The 16,203-nt window shown below is 32.5% G+C and overlaps 1 protein-coding gene across 2 annotated transcripts; it reads right to left on the bottom strand.

The window, feature by feature from the left end:
• Nucleotides 1-6,701: 6,701 nt before the first annotated feature.
• LOC108780339 (protein tumorous imaginal discs, mitochondrial) lies at nucleotides 6,702-11,334 on the bottom strand. 2 transcript variants are annotated; one of them, XM_018548012.1, is made up of 6 exons: nucleotides 11,151-11,334; nucleotides 9,407-9,867; nucleotides 9,077-9,340; nucleotides 8,533-8,977; nucleotides 7,767-7,877; nucleotides 7,287-7,363 (listed from the first exon to the last, which is right to left on the bottom strand). In XM_018548012.1, exons 1-5 carry the CDS (start codon nucleotides 11,332-11,334, stop codon nucleotides 7,777-7,779), a joined length of 1,455 nt encoding a protein of 484 aa, XP_018403514.1. In that variant the 3' UTR covers nucleotides 7,287-7,363; nucleotides 7,767-7,776. The 2 variants fall into 2 exon arrangements, with proteins under 2 accessions (XP_018403512.1, XP_018403514.1); XM_018548010.1 differs by lacking the exon at nucleotides 7,767-7,877 and having other exon boundaries at nucleotides 6,702-7,363.
• Nucleotides 11,335-16,203: the final 4,869 nt, after the last annotated feature.

Below are 16,203 nucleotides of genomic sequence, written 5' to 3'. Positions count from 1 at the left end.
CAGCGCATAAATTATATTGAACAATTAGATGACATGGAATTTAAAATGCGGCTTAGATTAAACAAACAGTCAGTTCGATTAATATTGAAAAAAATAAGAGAAGAGTTGGAGTTTTTTTTATGACAGAAAGAGTTGGAGTTTTTTTTCGACATTTGGCCGAAGATCTACTATTAAATGCGATTTCTATAGTTTTCCAACATTTGTCTTTGTCTTTTGAGGTTACTGCATCAGATTTTTTATTTTCTATGATATCCTTGTACTGTAAAACCAAATTGGTTAAAATCATTTTTTCCGCTTCCGAAAAATTGTCGGCACGTTTGCGTTGCTGTTTATTTTTTAAGTTTACTTCACTCGACATTATTACTTTTTGCAGCTAAAATATAAAAAAATCTGTTCAGCCAGTTAGAGCAGGCACTGAACCAATCAGCATTTAGTATTCTTGAGTTTCCTACAGTTATATCACATGGGTTATAAGTTTAGTTAAACTTACGAGATTCGATGCTGATAGAAACCAATCGGTGCTGCTAACTCTCTAACCTAAAGTTTTCTGTTAACCAAAGTTTTAATAACCTACGGTTTAAACCGAAGTTGGTAGAAACGGGCATTAGGGCCAATTTCACCAACGTCGGTTAAGCTAACCGACGATTAAAGTGTCAACCGTGATTGGTTCATTCTGATCAAAAACAAATGCGATTGGATAATTCTATTGGAATTAACCGTCGGTTAGCTTAACCGACGTTGGTGAAATTGTTTTACTCAGAGTAAGGTTTTGGAACGCAACCCAGGAGAGTAAACTAGCATAGTGGGGGTAGGTCAAAAAACTTTCGCGGTTATTCATACAAATGCGCAGTGGTATTGCACATTATCTTGATTTGTTGCGTTTCTATGCCCTACGCTTTCTACAGTTTTCGTTTCATATTACAGTTTCATTTCATATTTTCGTCATCAGTGATCTTCATTGAATAGGTAAGTAAATAATATATATTCCATGTAGCAATGTTTACTTGCAACTCTGTAATATTTCGGTACCGGAACGAAATCGTTGTCTAACCTCTTTAGTCGCCGGGATCAATTATTTTAAGACATGGGTACCGAAATATTACAGAGTTGCAAGTAAACATTGCTACATGGAATATATATTATTTACTTACCTATTCAATGAAGATCACTGATGACGAAAATATGAAATGAAACTGTAATATGAAACGAAAACTGTAGAAAGCGTAGGGCATAGAAATGCAACAAATCCTGACGTCACTTTTTACTGGCGAGAATGGGAACACTTCTCCAGTCAGTAAGATGACGTCACCCTAGTAATATTATTTTACTGACTGGCAAAGGGACTATGGGAAAACAGCCTCTATATGTCGATGACATTATCTGAAAGTATGCGCATGCGCACGTCGGTTATAATCAAGAAGTTCTTGTTCTTAACCTTTGTTTTCTTCTCATCCGAGGGACACACTTAAAAAAAAATCTTCTTAAACCATCTTAAACAGAATGTAAGTTGTAAAAAGAAATTATACTGCACATTAAATGCACATGTCAAACAAGGTTTGTTTGACATGCGCAGTCACGAATTGAAAACAACTATCAGAGCGACAGAGAGGTCTAATAAAGTGCAAGAGTGGGGAAAGTTATCCGCCGTCACTTTTTGGCCTACCCCCTCTAACGATATTTGACCGAGTTTACTCTCCAGGGCTACGTTCGAAAACGTCCTCTGCCGGCGCAAGTGAGGTGACTTAGGGATGCGTTGGTGGGGGTAATGGGGAATTTAGAGAACTGTTGGTTTTCGAACGACTACCAAAATATCAAATGTACATACAAATTCAAAATGGATAGTGTTGAGTTCATAGAATTTATAATAAGTAACTTATTATAAGTTCTATGGTTGAGTTACGTCGAAAACGTTTAATTTCTGTAGCTGTAAATACTAGCGACGAGTTCTTAAAGTCTAATTTAAATATAATGAATGATAGCGTGACAGACGAGGAAATATAAGATATTATTTTTCAGATAAAATCAGGATAGCTACGCATTGCGTGGGCCACGAAAGAAGCTATTGCGTATCATATACAATGAGGGAACGCTTCCTAGAAGTTATGGCCTACCTAAGGTGCATAAACCTGGATGCCCTTTCAGAATTATTGTTTCATCTGTTGGAAGTCCTTTTCATTCAATTGCCACATTTTTGCATAAACTAATTAATGATAGAATACCAAGACCTCTTAGTCATATTAATAACAGTTTTGAATTGGTAAAGAAATTATCTAACACACGGATTGAAGAAGGTTACATCTTAATTTCTCTAGATGTGATCTCATTATTCACGAATATTCCTTGTGAGGCAGCGTTAGAATCGATTTCTAACAGATGGAATTATTTATCATCTAATTGTTCAATTCCTAAAACTGAATTTATAGAAGCTGTCAAGTTGATTCTTGAATCAACTTTTTTTATTTTTAACGGGCAGGTTTATAAACAGAGTTATGGGACACCTATGGGTTCGCCTCTATCTCCGATTTTAGCCGATTTAGTCATGCAGGACCTTGAGAGGGAGGTGTTGAGCACTTTTGATTTCGACATTCCATTTTATTTTAGATATGTTGATGACATTGTCTTGGCGGTACCCAGGGAACAAATAGATACGATTCTACAAAGATTCAATAGCTTTCACCCTAGGTTACAATTCACCATTGAAATAGGTGGTGACAGAATCAATTTCCTGGATACCACCATGATAATAAAAGATAATTTTATAAGATTTGACTGGTTTCAAAAACCTACTTATTCGGGCAGAATGTTGAATTTTTGGTCTCAGCACCCCCTTTCTCAAAAAATAAGTGTCATTTATGGATTGGTTGATAAGGCGTTTTTACTATCACATCCAGAATTTCATAAGAAAAATTTTAAATTTATTATTGATATTTTAACACTAAATGACTATCCATTGGACTTTGTCTTTGAAAAAGTTAAGAAAAGAATTCATGCTATTATGAATAGACCTTTACAACCTAAAGTGGTTAACAATAATATTAGAAATGATAATACTAGATGGTTTACCATCCCTTATGTTAAGGGAATTTCTGACAGTTTTAGAGGCATTGTCAATGGAACTAAGGACAGAATTGCATTCTTTAGTTTTAATAAATTAAATAATTTTATTAGAGTGCAGAAAGACCCCCTTGCACATACAACGAAAAAGAACATTGTATACGAAATTCAATGTAGTGATTGTGATGCTACCTATGTTGGCCAGACAAAGAGAATGTTAAAAACGAGAGTAAACGAACATCGTAGTCATATACGGAGAAATACATCCTCCAGATCTGTTATTACTGACCATAGGTTGCAGCATAATCATGATTTTGAATGGAATAATGTGAAAATTTTGGATAGTGAAAATTTTTACCAAAAGCGTTTAATATCGGAAATGCTTTATATTAAATCTCAAAATAATGGTCTGAATTTAAAAACTGACACAGAAGGTCTTGATCAGGCATACGCGGATATTTTAAATAAATTGTCAACATCAATTTGACCTAAGCCTTCTCGTTTTGTTATTTTTTAATATAACGGTTCCTCATTGTATCGTCTTTTACTGTCGAATACGGACGCATATTTATTACAGTCAGTCTTTCTAGTATGATTAAATTGTGAATTTAATTATGAAATAATGTTTTTGTCTACCAGCAGAGGTAAGGTTTTAAGGATTTTAGTAATTTTTTGTTTTTGTAATAATTTGACTCTAATAGAATTTGTGTTGTCAACGGTCTTTTTCACAGACATATTTCTGATTTTTCGGAAGTTCATTACACAACTCCACATCCATTATCGTATTTACCTCTAGTTGGTGCACAGGAACATTTTGTCGTTCAACAAGAATTGATTACTTGCATTCTAACTCGGAATAAAAGGAGTATTGATTTATTATTATTTCGTCGCTGAAGATGGTCTAAATTGCAGACCGAAACGTTCGACGGGGCATCTTAATGTTAATTTGTAAGATTATTAAAAAATTTTTTTTCGCATAGTTAACTGCGTTTGACTCTTTATAGCCTTTAATTTATGTTTGTTTATTTGTTTTTAACAAAAAAGAGTCCATAACTAGTTTATATAATTTTATTAAGAATTTTTGTTATTAAATACATTATAATAGTTATAAAAAGTAACAATAATAGTGTAACAACGTTATACTTACATCCATTCCCTGAAAATAATGAGCAAAGAAGAAAAAAAAGCTGACAATTGCAATATATCTACTATTGAGAATTATGAAAATAAAAATGATATAACTGAAGTGTACATACAGGCATTATAATATTAAGTATAGAGTTAGGTTAGGCTACTTTGTAAGTATAGATATAGGATATTTTGAAAGATTTGTAAAAATAAATACATATATCCACTTTGGCCAACAAAAGCATGAATTCATGCTTAAGCATCCATTTTGCGTAATTGTTATTTTTTATCTTTAACCTGATCTCTAATAAGTTGATGCCTCGATAAATTAATTTCTATATTGGACGACATCTTTTTCCATTTTCCCGCTTCACGTTTATCCGAGATACTCTCTTTTCCCTACCTTAGCGAGGTAGGGAGAAATAGTCACTCTTTCGGGTGTGTTTTCGAACGCAACAATCGAAAGTCCATCGAGGGTATCGAAGTATTTTCGAACGATCCTCGGGAGGATCGAGGCACTCAGGTGATGTTTTCGAATGCGACCGGTTCTAGTCTTCTTGTGAAAGACACTACAAGTCTTCTATCCCGAGCCACCAAAGTCCATTTTTGGGGGGTGCATATAACTTCTAAAATATAAAAAATTTTAAATCGAGCGTTATATGTCCTGAAAGGTGGCATCGCCATGAGTAATTTGAGCCAAAAAAATTTAAAATCGGTCAAGCCGTTCTGGAGATACAAGCGGTCGAAATGTAATGATTTTAACGAAAAATTAAGAAATATCTTCTTCTCTATCTGTCTGTATGTCTGTCCGTTCGTCCGTCCGAAATTATAACTTTTTAACATCCCCTCTCACTTTTCACTCACACCTCCATCATCTTCGACCCACCGGACCTCCTCACCCCGCCCCTCCCTGTTACATAATATTTTTGTTGGAAAGTTGTAATTTTCATCAGGCTAATTAACGATAGATGGCATGATTAATTCATCGAGTAGATGGCACTTATCTTTCGATAGTCAGATTATGAAATTTGAACATCGTTGATGCTTGCCCCTTTTCCTAGTGGACCATGGTGCCGAAAGGTTGTGTGTGAGCGGTGTGCGATTGTAAGGCCTTGGCCTTGCAAAGATGATCTGATTTCGTTATAGATAAGTTTAATATAAATAATTGTACTAAGGTATATGCACAAAAGTCATTATTTCTCTAAGATGTTCATTATAAGCGATTTGTTGTATTGATGCTTTTGTTGTATTATGCTTATGTTATGATTCATGATTTATGATATTCTATTTCCTTCTGAAGTTCATTCATTAAATCTAAAAGGTTTAATTGATGTGTATTGTTTCTTTGATTAAGCTTAATTAGATGAGTTTTGCTCATTAAATTTAACAATTTTAAATAATATTTAAGATTCGTTACATAATATTTTAAATCATTTTTTTTATATATGTTGTGATATATTTGTATTCTGAAAAGTAAGTGATATCCGAAAAAAAACATATCATAAAAATGAAAAGTTCAAGCCATGTTCAAAATAAGATACTCAAAAATTTAAACCTTTTTATCTAATAATAATATATCAGTTATTTTTTGTGGTAATATATTATTATTAGATAAAAAGGTTTAAATTTTTGAGTATCTTTTTTTGAACATGTAAAGTTATCTTTGTACATTTATTATAGTTGCTACAATAAATGTCAACTACAAAAGTCTCGTATTAAATCATTCTAAATTAACAATAAGATTAACACCGGAGCTTGGACACGGCACTTATCCACCATCTCTATCCTCTCTCGCTTCTTGTTCCCTCAGTGTAATGCGCTCACTCCATGTGCGCTAAAACACGATTCCCTCTCTTCCTTTCTGAGCGTCTCAGCCTCTCCTTATTCACTCAGTGTAATGCGCTCACTCCATGTGTGCTAAAACACGATTCCCTTTCTCTTTCCCCCTTTCTGAGCGTCTCAGCCTCTCCTTTATTCACTCAATGTAATGCGCTCACTCCATGTGTGCTAAAACACGATTCCCTCTCTTCCTTTCTAAACGTCTCAGCCTCTCCCTTATTCACTCAGTGTAATGCGCTCACTCCATGTGCGCTGAAACACTATTGCCTCTCTCCCCCTTTCCAAAAAATTCTTGCTCTAATAATTTAAGGGCGGAATCCATACATGTTGCTCAAGATTAGAAATGTTCTTAAAGACAAAAAATACGCTATGAAGTTTTCTACAAGAATCAATCGTCAAAATTGAAATTAGAGCGATGTCCAAAATTAGTCTTGCAGTCAATACTTATCCCGCAAAATCCAAGCGTATCCCTTATAGAATCAAGCTCCTCAATTGGAAAAAAAAATAGATCGTGTAGATATGTATTTTCTTTAGATGTACACCTTTTATTTCGCAAAATAAAACGAGCAAGTTACATATAATTAAAACTAGAAGAGCTATTTTTATAGCTACATTTTTTATTACAATTTATATCCGATTAACAGTTACTCGTTTTGTGCGTGTGTGTGTGTGTGTGTTCGCGCGCGCGCGTATACAAAGGAAAAAAAGAACTTGCATAAGATGCAATGTGAATTCATTTTTTACGTATATGCAAAGAAATACGTGTTGCACAAAATTTATTTTATAATATAAATGTACATCATCTCTATTAAGGTGAACAGATAACAGTTATACTTATCTTCATGTACACTTTATTTAAATAAGATGTAATAAAGACAAACTCTCGTATGCTATGATACGACTGTACAGCTATATTACCTAAGTAATATCAGATTGCTACCACTTTCATTCGTAACAATTCACATGCTTATTTGTTTCAACTTGATCAAAAGTTTACTAATAAGTATAATAATTTCAGGCCCAAAAATTTTCATGATACTAGCGCAAATTAGAATTTATTTTATTTGTCAGTAAAACGACGCGCGCGAGCAGCATCTCTAAATCTCTAAATTGCTTCAAAACGTTCATGATTACTGGGGCACTTTTCGTCGTTGCATTCCAGGGTTAGTATCATTTTTGCTATCGACGTCCGACGTATCTTTGGTATGTACGGACTTATTATTTAGAGGTTTATCCCCTGGATTCTCGGGATCAGAAGATGAAGACTGGTTGGCATCATTTCCTAGTGCTATTTGTATAGATTTCACCAAGTGCAATGGACCTGAATAACACTCTTTCGTACCTACGGATAAATTTATATATGTATATGCACATTTAAAAAATATCTTTTGTTAAGATATACATTTTATATATATGAAATCAAAACTCGTAAAATGTATCAGATTATTAGAAATCTAATTGATTTTACGGATATTTTATAGTAACTTAAAAATTACAATAAATAATTTTCATCACGTGACACCTTTACTACAAAATAATCGAGTAAAAACTACAAATCTTAAATGTTTTGGAGTTGGGCCAGAGACAAGGTACAATTAGGTAATTACAATAAATTTATAAACCTATTTTATGTGAAAAAAAATATTTTATGAGATTTATCCTAGTTATAATTATAAAGTATACTTTATGTTCTTGCAATAAATGTATCACAGATATAAATTTATGTTCCGCCTAGTTCTACTTACAATTTATTCTTTACCCAAATATAGCTTTTTTAATTTTTGTAAGTAGACCGTCATTCTGATCATTTTGGACCTCTTGTCTCGCTTGAGTTTGCACCTTTGGACCTGCCGTGCCTAGAAAAAATATTGAAGCTACCAAAGAGACTTTACTTAAAAACATGTATCTTACATTGAATTAGTTACATATTACATCTCAAATTTGTTATCATAAAAATTTTGTACACGAAAATTTTTTTTTTTCATTTCAAAAAACATCAAAGCATTTGTAATATTTTAATATGATTTTATTTAATTATTAATAGCAGGTACACAGGGGAAAACTCAAGCGATACATAATCTAATAAAGATACGCTGGTGCAATAGTATCTTGTAATAGCATAAATGTTCAACATTAAGGCCTCTGTACACAGTCAGTAATACTATCAGTATCAACGAATATTGACAATATTATTGATTGTGTGTGGTTAATATTAATGGATTGACGTAGAATACTGACAATGATAAATACATGCTTTTTCCTTAAGATCCATGCCGCTATAGATAATAATATACGTCAAACTAAAGTGAAATATTATCAATAATACCTGATCGTATAAGATTGTAAAAACTAATGCATACTGTCAGTAATACTGATCAGTAATACTGACTCACAATCAGTATTACTGACCGTGTAGGGAGGCCTTTACAAAATGCAAACATTTGTATCGATATAGTACTCGAAATATATGTATATTAAAAATGGCGTTTACATTTTATCATTTATTCTTACCATCTGTTTTATATGTTATACCATGTATACTGCCGGGAGTATTGGTCTCAAGTTCAGCGTACGCTTGGAGCAAAGCTCGCTGTTTTTCCGTCAATTGCTTCGGTATAGTAATCTTTACGTTTACGTAATGATCGCCGTAACCCAGACCATCGATCTTTTTTAATCCTTTGCTGTTCAAACGAATTCGCGTGTGGGACGATGTACCTGGCATTATTTGTATAGTTTGATCTTCGTACACACCCTCTACTCGTATTGTACCACCCAGCACTGCCTGTGCCAGCGAGACTTCGGCGTCAGTATGCACGTCAGGCCCGTCGCGACGGAAATATCGAGATTTTTCCACACGGAATGTTACGAATATCTCTTTTTTGCCTATTGCCATACGGATTGTCTGACCATCTTCCACTCCGGCTGGAACTGGTACCGTTATTTTCTTACGTTGTACCTATAAAAACGCGATCAAAGTACAACAATTAATGTAGTAATGATAAATGAAATAGATAATCGAGCAACATACGCGTGGACAACAAGAAATTATTCATACCGTTTGCCCTTTTGCATTACATTCTGTGCAAGGGAACTTGATGTGCATCTTCGTGCCTTGACAATACCGACAAGTTGAACTCATTACAAAAGGACCAGTGCTTATTGTTTCCATTCCAGTACCATTGCAATACTGGCATTTTATCGCTTTAGTACCAAGCTCACAGCGTGAACCACCGCATTTTGGACAAGTGTCTACTACATTCACATTAATATCCTTATTCACACCTCTAGCAGCTTGAGAAAACGTTAAATTCATTATTACCTATAATAAGAGAAACATTAGTTACATGTTGCATTAATCAGAAAATATAAAGTTACATTTTCTCACCTCTTGAGCTGCTCCAAAACCGTACTTTGTTTCTGTAAAGTCTTCAAAATCATTGAAAGCTCCATTTTGGAATCCAGCATCGCCAAATATTTTTCTAAACAATTCCTCGGCATTAATGGTTGATCTATACTGCCAATGCTGACTGTAACTTTTGGGCCCTTGACTCTGGCCCATTCCCATGCCCATTTGCTCCGAGGTTGCACCCCAAGTATCATATTCTTTCCTCTTAGTATCATCGCTTAATACTTCATATGCTTCAGAAACTTCTTGAAACTTCTGATTGGCGTCTGGATCTCTTTTATTTGTGTCAGGATGATATTTTTTAGCGAGTTGATAATATGCCTTTTTTATATCTTTTGCCGAGGCATTCTTGGAAACACCGAGAATTTCATAATAGTTACGTTTTAACAATCTACTTGTTAGATGTATGGCTCTATGTGGCTGTACTATTCTTCCTATGTCTGAAATAAATGTTAATTGATTTAGATATTACAATAATTCTGAAAGCTTTTTGTTTGCATATAAAGAATAAAATATAATTTAAATTGTCTAAATATTTTTAAAAATATAGAGTATATATTAGAGTCTAATCACATTATCTGACATTACTTAACTCAGATGTCAAATTGACTTCAATTTTTAATTTTAATGAAACTTATATGTACTATTGTGATGTAGGATACCATTGTTCTTTGTATTTCTTTCTTTTTATTAACTAATGCTCAAGATACTTAAGAGTATTACTTTGACTTAATTGACTCGCAGCATGATACATTAAGATTATTAGATACACTAAGATAAATTTGTAATATGATTATTTTATATTACAACGAATTTGTATTTTTTAATTTTTATAACATTGAAAATAACTTGATCGGAGTCAAAACGTATGTTGTCTTTGTAAGACTATATTATAATTATTTAAATTAAAGTTATTGTTATACTACTGGTTCCTTGCCCTTATTTCATCTATATTGTTTTATATTTACAGAACCTTATAATTATATTAATAAATATTAGATTCTTATTTATTATGCAACAGTTGACATTTGCATAGATATTTGTCTACATAGTATTCAAAAGAAAAATAACTTGGATTTTCTAGAACAAATTCCTCCTGGTAAGAAACATCTTGCAACATTCCAACATTGTAACAATGTTATTGAAATGTTCCAATACGTTTGTTGCTTACTACATAACGTAATATATGTATGTGTATATATATATAGAGCATGCACGTAGATATATATGTATACACATGATATGCAAGTTATTTCGAAGCAGTAGAAAACTGTTACAATGCACACACGTGTCGAATGACAATATGTAACGAATGAAAACTGGAACGATTTAGAAATGGAAATATCGATGTAACGATATTAGAGCATGCAATGATTTACACCGCATGTGACAGTTACCGGGGAAGGTTCGCGAAAGTTAGCTTTGTTGTGATCTACTAGTTACAGCGAGGATTTGAAAGTTGTGTAACCGTTGACTGCTTTTCTAGTGTGACTTATTCGTTTCGCGGATCTCGTGTTATTATTTGTGTCAATTGGCCTTGGCATAACTTTTACTTGAGACATCGCGCGTTACACCTCATCATAATCTCGCGTCTATATGAGCGATTTCGAGTGGGTTTTTGCTGTGCTCATTGACACCTCACGAAAGCACCGGGAACGGAGTTTTGTGAAGAATAGGATAATGATGTAATCCAGAGGGACTAAAACGTATGAGTGCAAATTACTTTTCTCACGATTCCAGCCACCGACAATCGATGCGACGGTCACCACGTGTCGCTGGCACGTGCTGCACTGCCACAAAACATCGAGTGAGAACTTGTTCAGCTTATTTCTAATCAAATTGATGGTCTTTGGATAGAAAATCACAGCAAGTCCTTTGCCGGTCGCCATGTTGCGCGAAAGACGCATGGCGACGAGCGACGAGCATGGAAGGTTATGATCGCAGATCGACTAGCGTTAATCCATGGTATAAATTATAATAAGAGAGGTATAGCAACTTGGAGGACGCGCAGTAGCGGCCAATCACAATACAGTAAGTTTTTTGAGTGGCGATTCAAATGGGATTAAAAATCGAGTAAAATAGTAAATAGCGAAAAATTGCAGAAGTGACGTGAAAAGTAAATCATCAGTAAGTTAAGTTTACCATTTTATCAATTTGTTATTCAAAAATACGCATACTTATATATGTAATAAATGTACATATCAAAGACCTGTATTCTAACCTCAAATATTGTGCATTTTTTATTCATATGTATGTACATACATAATTATAAGAGATTTTGTATTTTAATAATGTAATTAATGATATATACTTTTGAATATATATGTATATATAGAAATTACATTTATTTCAGAATTTATTATTAACCCTTAACCCGTAACGGTCACACCGGGTCCTTTGGACCCAAATTAAAGTATTATACTTTGAGAGTACAATGCCGCTGGGTTCTTTTTTTTAACACAAAAATTATATTTTTTATGAATTTTTATGTCAAATTTTGTCAAAAAAGGTCAAATCTTTTGCCGAGCAATTTTTACTATTAAAAAAAAAATTTACCTACAATACTCATTGGATTACATAAAACAGACTTTAAACTAACTTCAGTTAAAATTTTAAGTCATTATGTCAAGTAGAAGCCAAATGACAACCAAATTTCTGCCATGGGTCCAAAGGACCCAGTATGACCGTTATGTTATTATTTCGAGGTGTGACTTTTACGGGTTAAAGCGCCCCCGGGGTACTGGAAGACCCCACTTCAGATTACCAAATAAATACCTTTTTAAAAGTTGCACTCATGAAGGAAGATATAAGGAGACTCCACTCGGTCTCGCCAGTCTACAAGACATGAACCCATTTTAGGTTTCGAGTTCCGTTTCCGATTCTCGACACTCGCAGCGCTCGTGAATTTAGTAGTGCTGCGCATAATGAGTGCGAGTAAGAGAAATGATCATTTCTCTTACTCGCACTCATCAGAATCGGAAGCTGAACTCGAAACCTAAAATGGGTCCACTTTTATTTTACGGAGTGGAGTCTCCTTATATCTTACTTCCTGGTTACACTATTAAGACGCGTCTACAATAGGGTTCGTAAGCTTAACATAAACGTAAACATAAGAAATCACTCCGCATTGTCTACAATAGCAGCCCATAAACGTAACGTAACATAATAAATCGTAAACTCGTATTTGAGTATTCTAACTTCTGTACTACATAAGTTTTTATACAATATATAGAAATTTCAGAACTATATAATAATGGATATTTATCGAGTTAAAAAATAATTAGTTTTGTAACTATTCAACTAGCTACTATTGTTATGCAGTTATTACAAAGAAAAAAGAAAAAGACTGCTAAACGAAAATATTGGATTCGACCACTATTATTGCAGCTGAAACATAATGGTCATTTTCATACTCTTTTTTAATTTATTAAAAACCATGATGAACAATTTTTCAAATTTACTTGAATGACTGTTTCACAATTTGAAAAACTACTTGAATTAGTACAAGATCCTCTGACAAAAAAAGTCTTCGTGAGCCTCTCTCGCCGGCACATCGATTATGTTTTATTTTATAGTAAGTATGTTTTGTAATATTTTCAATAATTTGTTATGTTTCTTGAATTATAATACGAATATTTTATTTTATTAGTTATGTAGCTCATGGTTGCTCTATGCAAACTATTGCATGGAACTTTTATAAACCGGAGTCAAAGGCGTAAAAGTTCAAATAAACCAACTTTTACGTTTACGCATATGTTAATCTTACGGACCCTATTGTAGATGCGCCTTACAGTATTTTTTATAAATAGTACAATCCTCAAAGGCGAATGAGAGTGCAGCATTGATATTGGTACGCAAATTTAGTAAAACTTATTATTGAATAGAATTTCCAAGTTTCATTTATTCAATAATGAACAATATATAAATCTCTTATCTATTTTTCATCTTTGGAGAAATTTATCTAAATTGATTCCTAATGACATTGGCCGTAATTTTTTTGAAACTCAAGAATACAGATTCCATAAAAATTTTAAAAATAGTATGTTAAAAATTAATAAAAAATTAATTTGGTGGAATCAAAAAAATAAAATAAAGGTTATGAATAACATAGCTCCTATTCAATATTATTATGATATAGATACTAATGGAGATTTTGTTTTCGGAACTGACAAGTATAGGAATAATAAAATTCTTACAAAAAATTTGATTAATATCACTCCAAAAGAAATGATTAATGTGAATAAAATAAATGCTCCTTAGAAAAAGTAAAAAATGGATGGTTTATATATTTATCAAATATTAGACACCGTTCGTAGACACCGTTCGTAGACATATTAGAACGTTCTTGTTCGTTTTAAATTGTAATTGCTTAAAAATGGTCAGTAAATGTGGAATCCTTATCAGTAAATGTAAAAGATAAAAATTACATATTCTGTTTTGTTTAAATCTATACTAAATTTATAGAGCACTTTATTACATACTTTTATTAATAAATTTTCATATTTAAAATGATAAATGTTATTAATGAAATATTTATTTTAACTTTATTTCTGAATTGTAATTTTATATTCATATTATACACTTCTTAATAAGTTTCATTTTTATTATCAAATTCAATTGAAATATAACTAATTCACATTGACTATTTATTATACTAACATATTAATAATTTTACTAATTATGTAATGAACTTTTAATGCTTTTTTCTGTTTTAACCTGTTCTATTGTTTTATTAAATATAAAAATTATTGAAACTGATTCTTCAAATAAAATAAACTTCAGCTGATGTTAATGTTTTACCATGGAATTACCAGAAATAAATATAAATGCAATAAATGTAAATGAGCCAAGTACATCTAAAACATATAAATATTTAGGAAAAGAAATGATTAATATTGACAAAGGTAAGTAATAAAAATATTCACTTTTTTATTTAACTTTTTAATTCTTTAATTTTTTTATTACTTCTAGAAAATAAAATAAAAAATGTTGAACTTAAGGATATCGAAATTATGGGTATAGTTATGGAGACTAAGTTTGCGCAAACCGAATCAAAATTATCCTATAATACTCCAAGAAAAAAAAGTTAAGATGCAAAAACATTTATCTTCAGAAGAAAATAAACAGACTAGAAAAAAAGATTGCATTTTATGAAACTAAAACAAAAAAAATTACATTTGAAGATTGGAATTAACATTGCGACAAATTTCTTCCGCCACAAATAGCTACTTATTTTGTCAAAATTCAAGCACAACTTCATAAACAATCTAAAAAAGGTAAAAAGTATTGTAAGGAATTTAAACAATTTTGTTTACAACTTTATTTTTCTTCACCAAAAAGTTATAAATTATTAAGCAATATATACTTTTTACTTACCTACCTCAAGAACACTTCAACGTTCAATAGAAAATTTAAGATTGTCGAAATCCATAATAAATCCGTTAGTCTTTTTCAACGACACGAAGACAGAAATTAACACGTCTGCACGATACAAAAATTAGCTATGATCTAAAAAGGAAACAGCACAGCAAAGTCAAATTTTGTTTATCAACGGAATGTATGTCTCATGAAGGTTTTCAGTGTCTGTTTGCAAATTCAAACTGTTCTTCTGTTTTTTAATGTTAATCATTTCAGACACAATGCGCTTCCTGTAATTAGATTCTTCATCAAGAATCTCTACTTCATTCCATCGAAAGTCATGACCGTGCTGTAACCTATGCTCAGTAATCACTGAACGCGTTGTCGTGTTCCGTTTAATATGATTACGATGTTCGGAAATTCTCGTTTTCAATTGTCTACTTGTTTGGCCGACGTATGATGCATCGCAATCGTTACATGAAATTTTATAAACCACGTTGCTTCTAGAGTCTTTTGAAAGGGCATCTTTTTGAACTTTAACATATTTACTCATTTTATTCGGGCTACGAAACGAAACTCTGATATCATTATTATGAAATCTTTTAAATTTTTCTGTATGACACGGAACAAAAGGCACAGTAAGCCAAGAGACAGACCTTGAATTGCTTTGAGTATTGGTAGGTTGGTCATTGACAATAAATTTATTTTTTACCAAATATTTTAACCGTTGATTAATAGTATCAAAAATGAAATTTAGGGGATAATCATTATCTAGTAAAATATTAATAATGAAGTTAAAATTCTTATAATGAAAACAAAAATCCGACAAAAAAAGGCTCTATCGACTAAAGAAAAAACTGTGCCTCTCTTCTGAGACAGTGGGTGGTTAGATAGGAAATTCAAAAATCTACCCGAAAAAGTAGGCTTATGGAACCAGTCAAAAATAAGTCTATTATCCCTCTTAATCAAAGAGACGTCTAGAAACTTCAGTCTATCACCTCCAATTTCAACAGTAAATTGGAGACGAGGATGAAATTCATTAAATTTGCACAATAATAAGTTAATATCCGACACATCAACAGCCAAACAAACATCATCCACGTATCTATAATAAAAAGGAAGTTCTCTGTTAAACGACAACAACGCTAGTGACTCGAGCCTCCTCATAACCAAATCCGCCACAATAGGTGATAATGGTGAACCCATGGGTGTACCAAAACATTGCTTATAAATCTTCTTATCAAACACGAAGTATGTAGAATTCAAAACAAGGTGTATAGAGTCCAAAAATTCTTTTTTAGGTAGTGAACATGCCCCGGAAATAAAACACCACTGCTCGTTAATACAGTCGATCGCTATGTCAAGAGGGACATTTGTAAATAGCGAAATAACATCAAGAGACACCAATTCATATTTGT

The sequence above is a fragment of the Cyphomyrmex costatus genome, unplaced genomic scaffold (genome assembly GCF_001594065.2).
Source record: "Cyphomyrmex costatus isolate MS0001 unplaced genomic scaffold, Ccosl1.0 scaffold696, whole genome shotgun sequence".
Taxonomy (NCBI): domain Eukaryota; kingdom Metazoa; phylum Arthropoda; class Insecta; order Hymenoptera; family Formicidae; genus Cyphomyrmex; species Cyphomyrmex costatus.
Note: the sequence above shows the minus strand (reverse complement) of the source record. Positions and strands in the feature narration are given on the sequence as shown.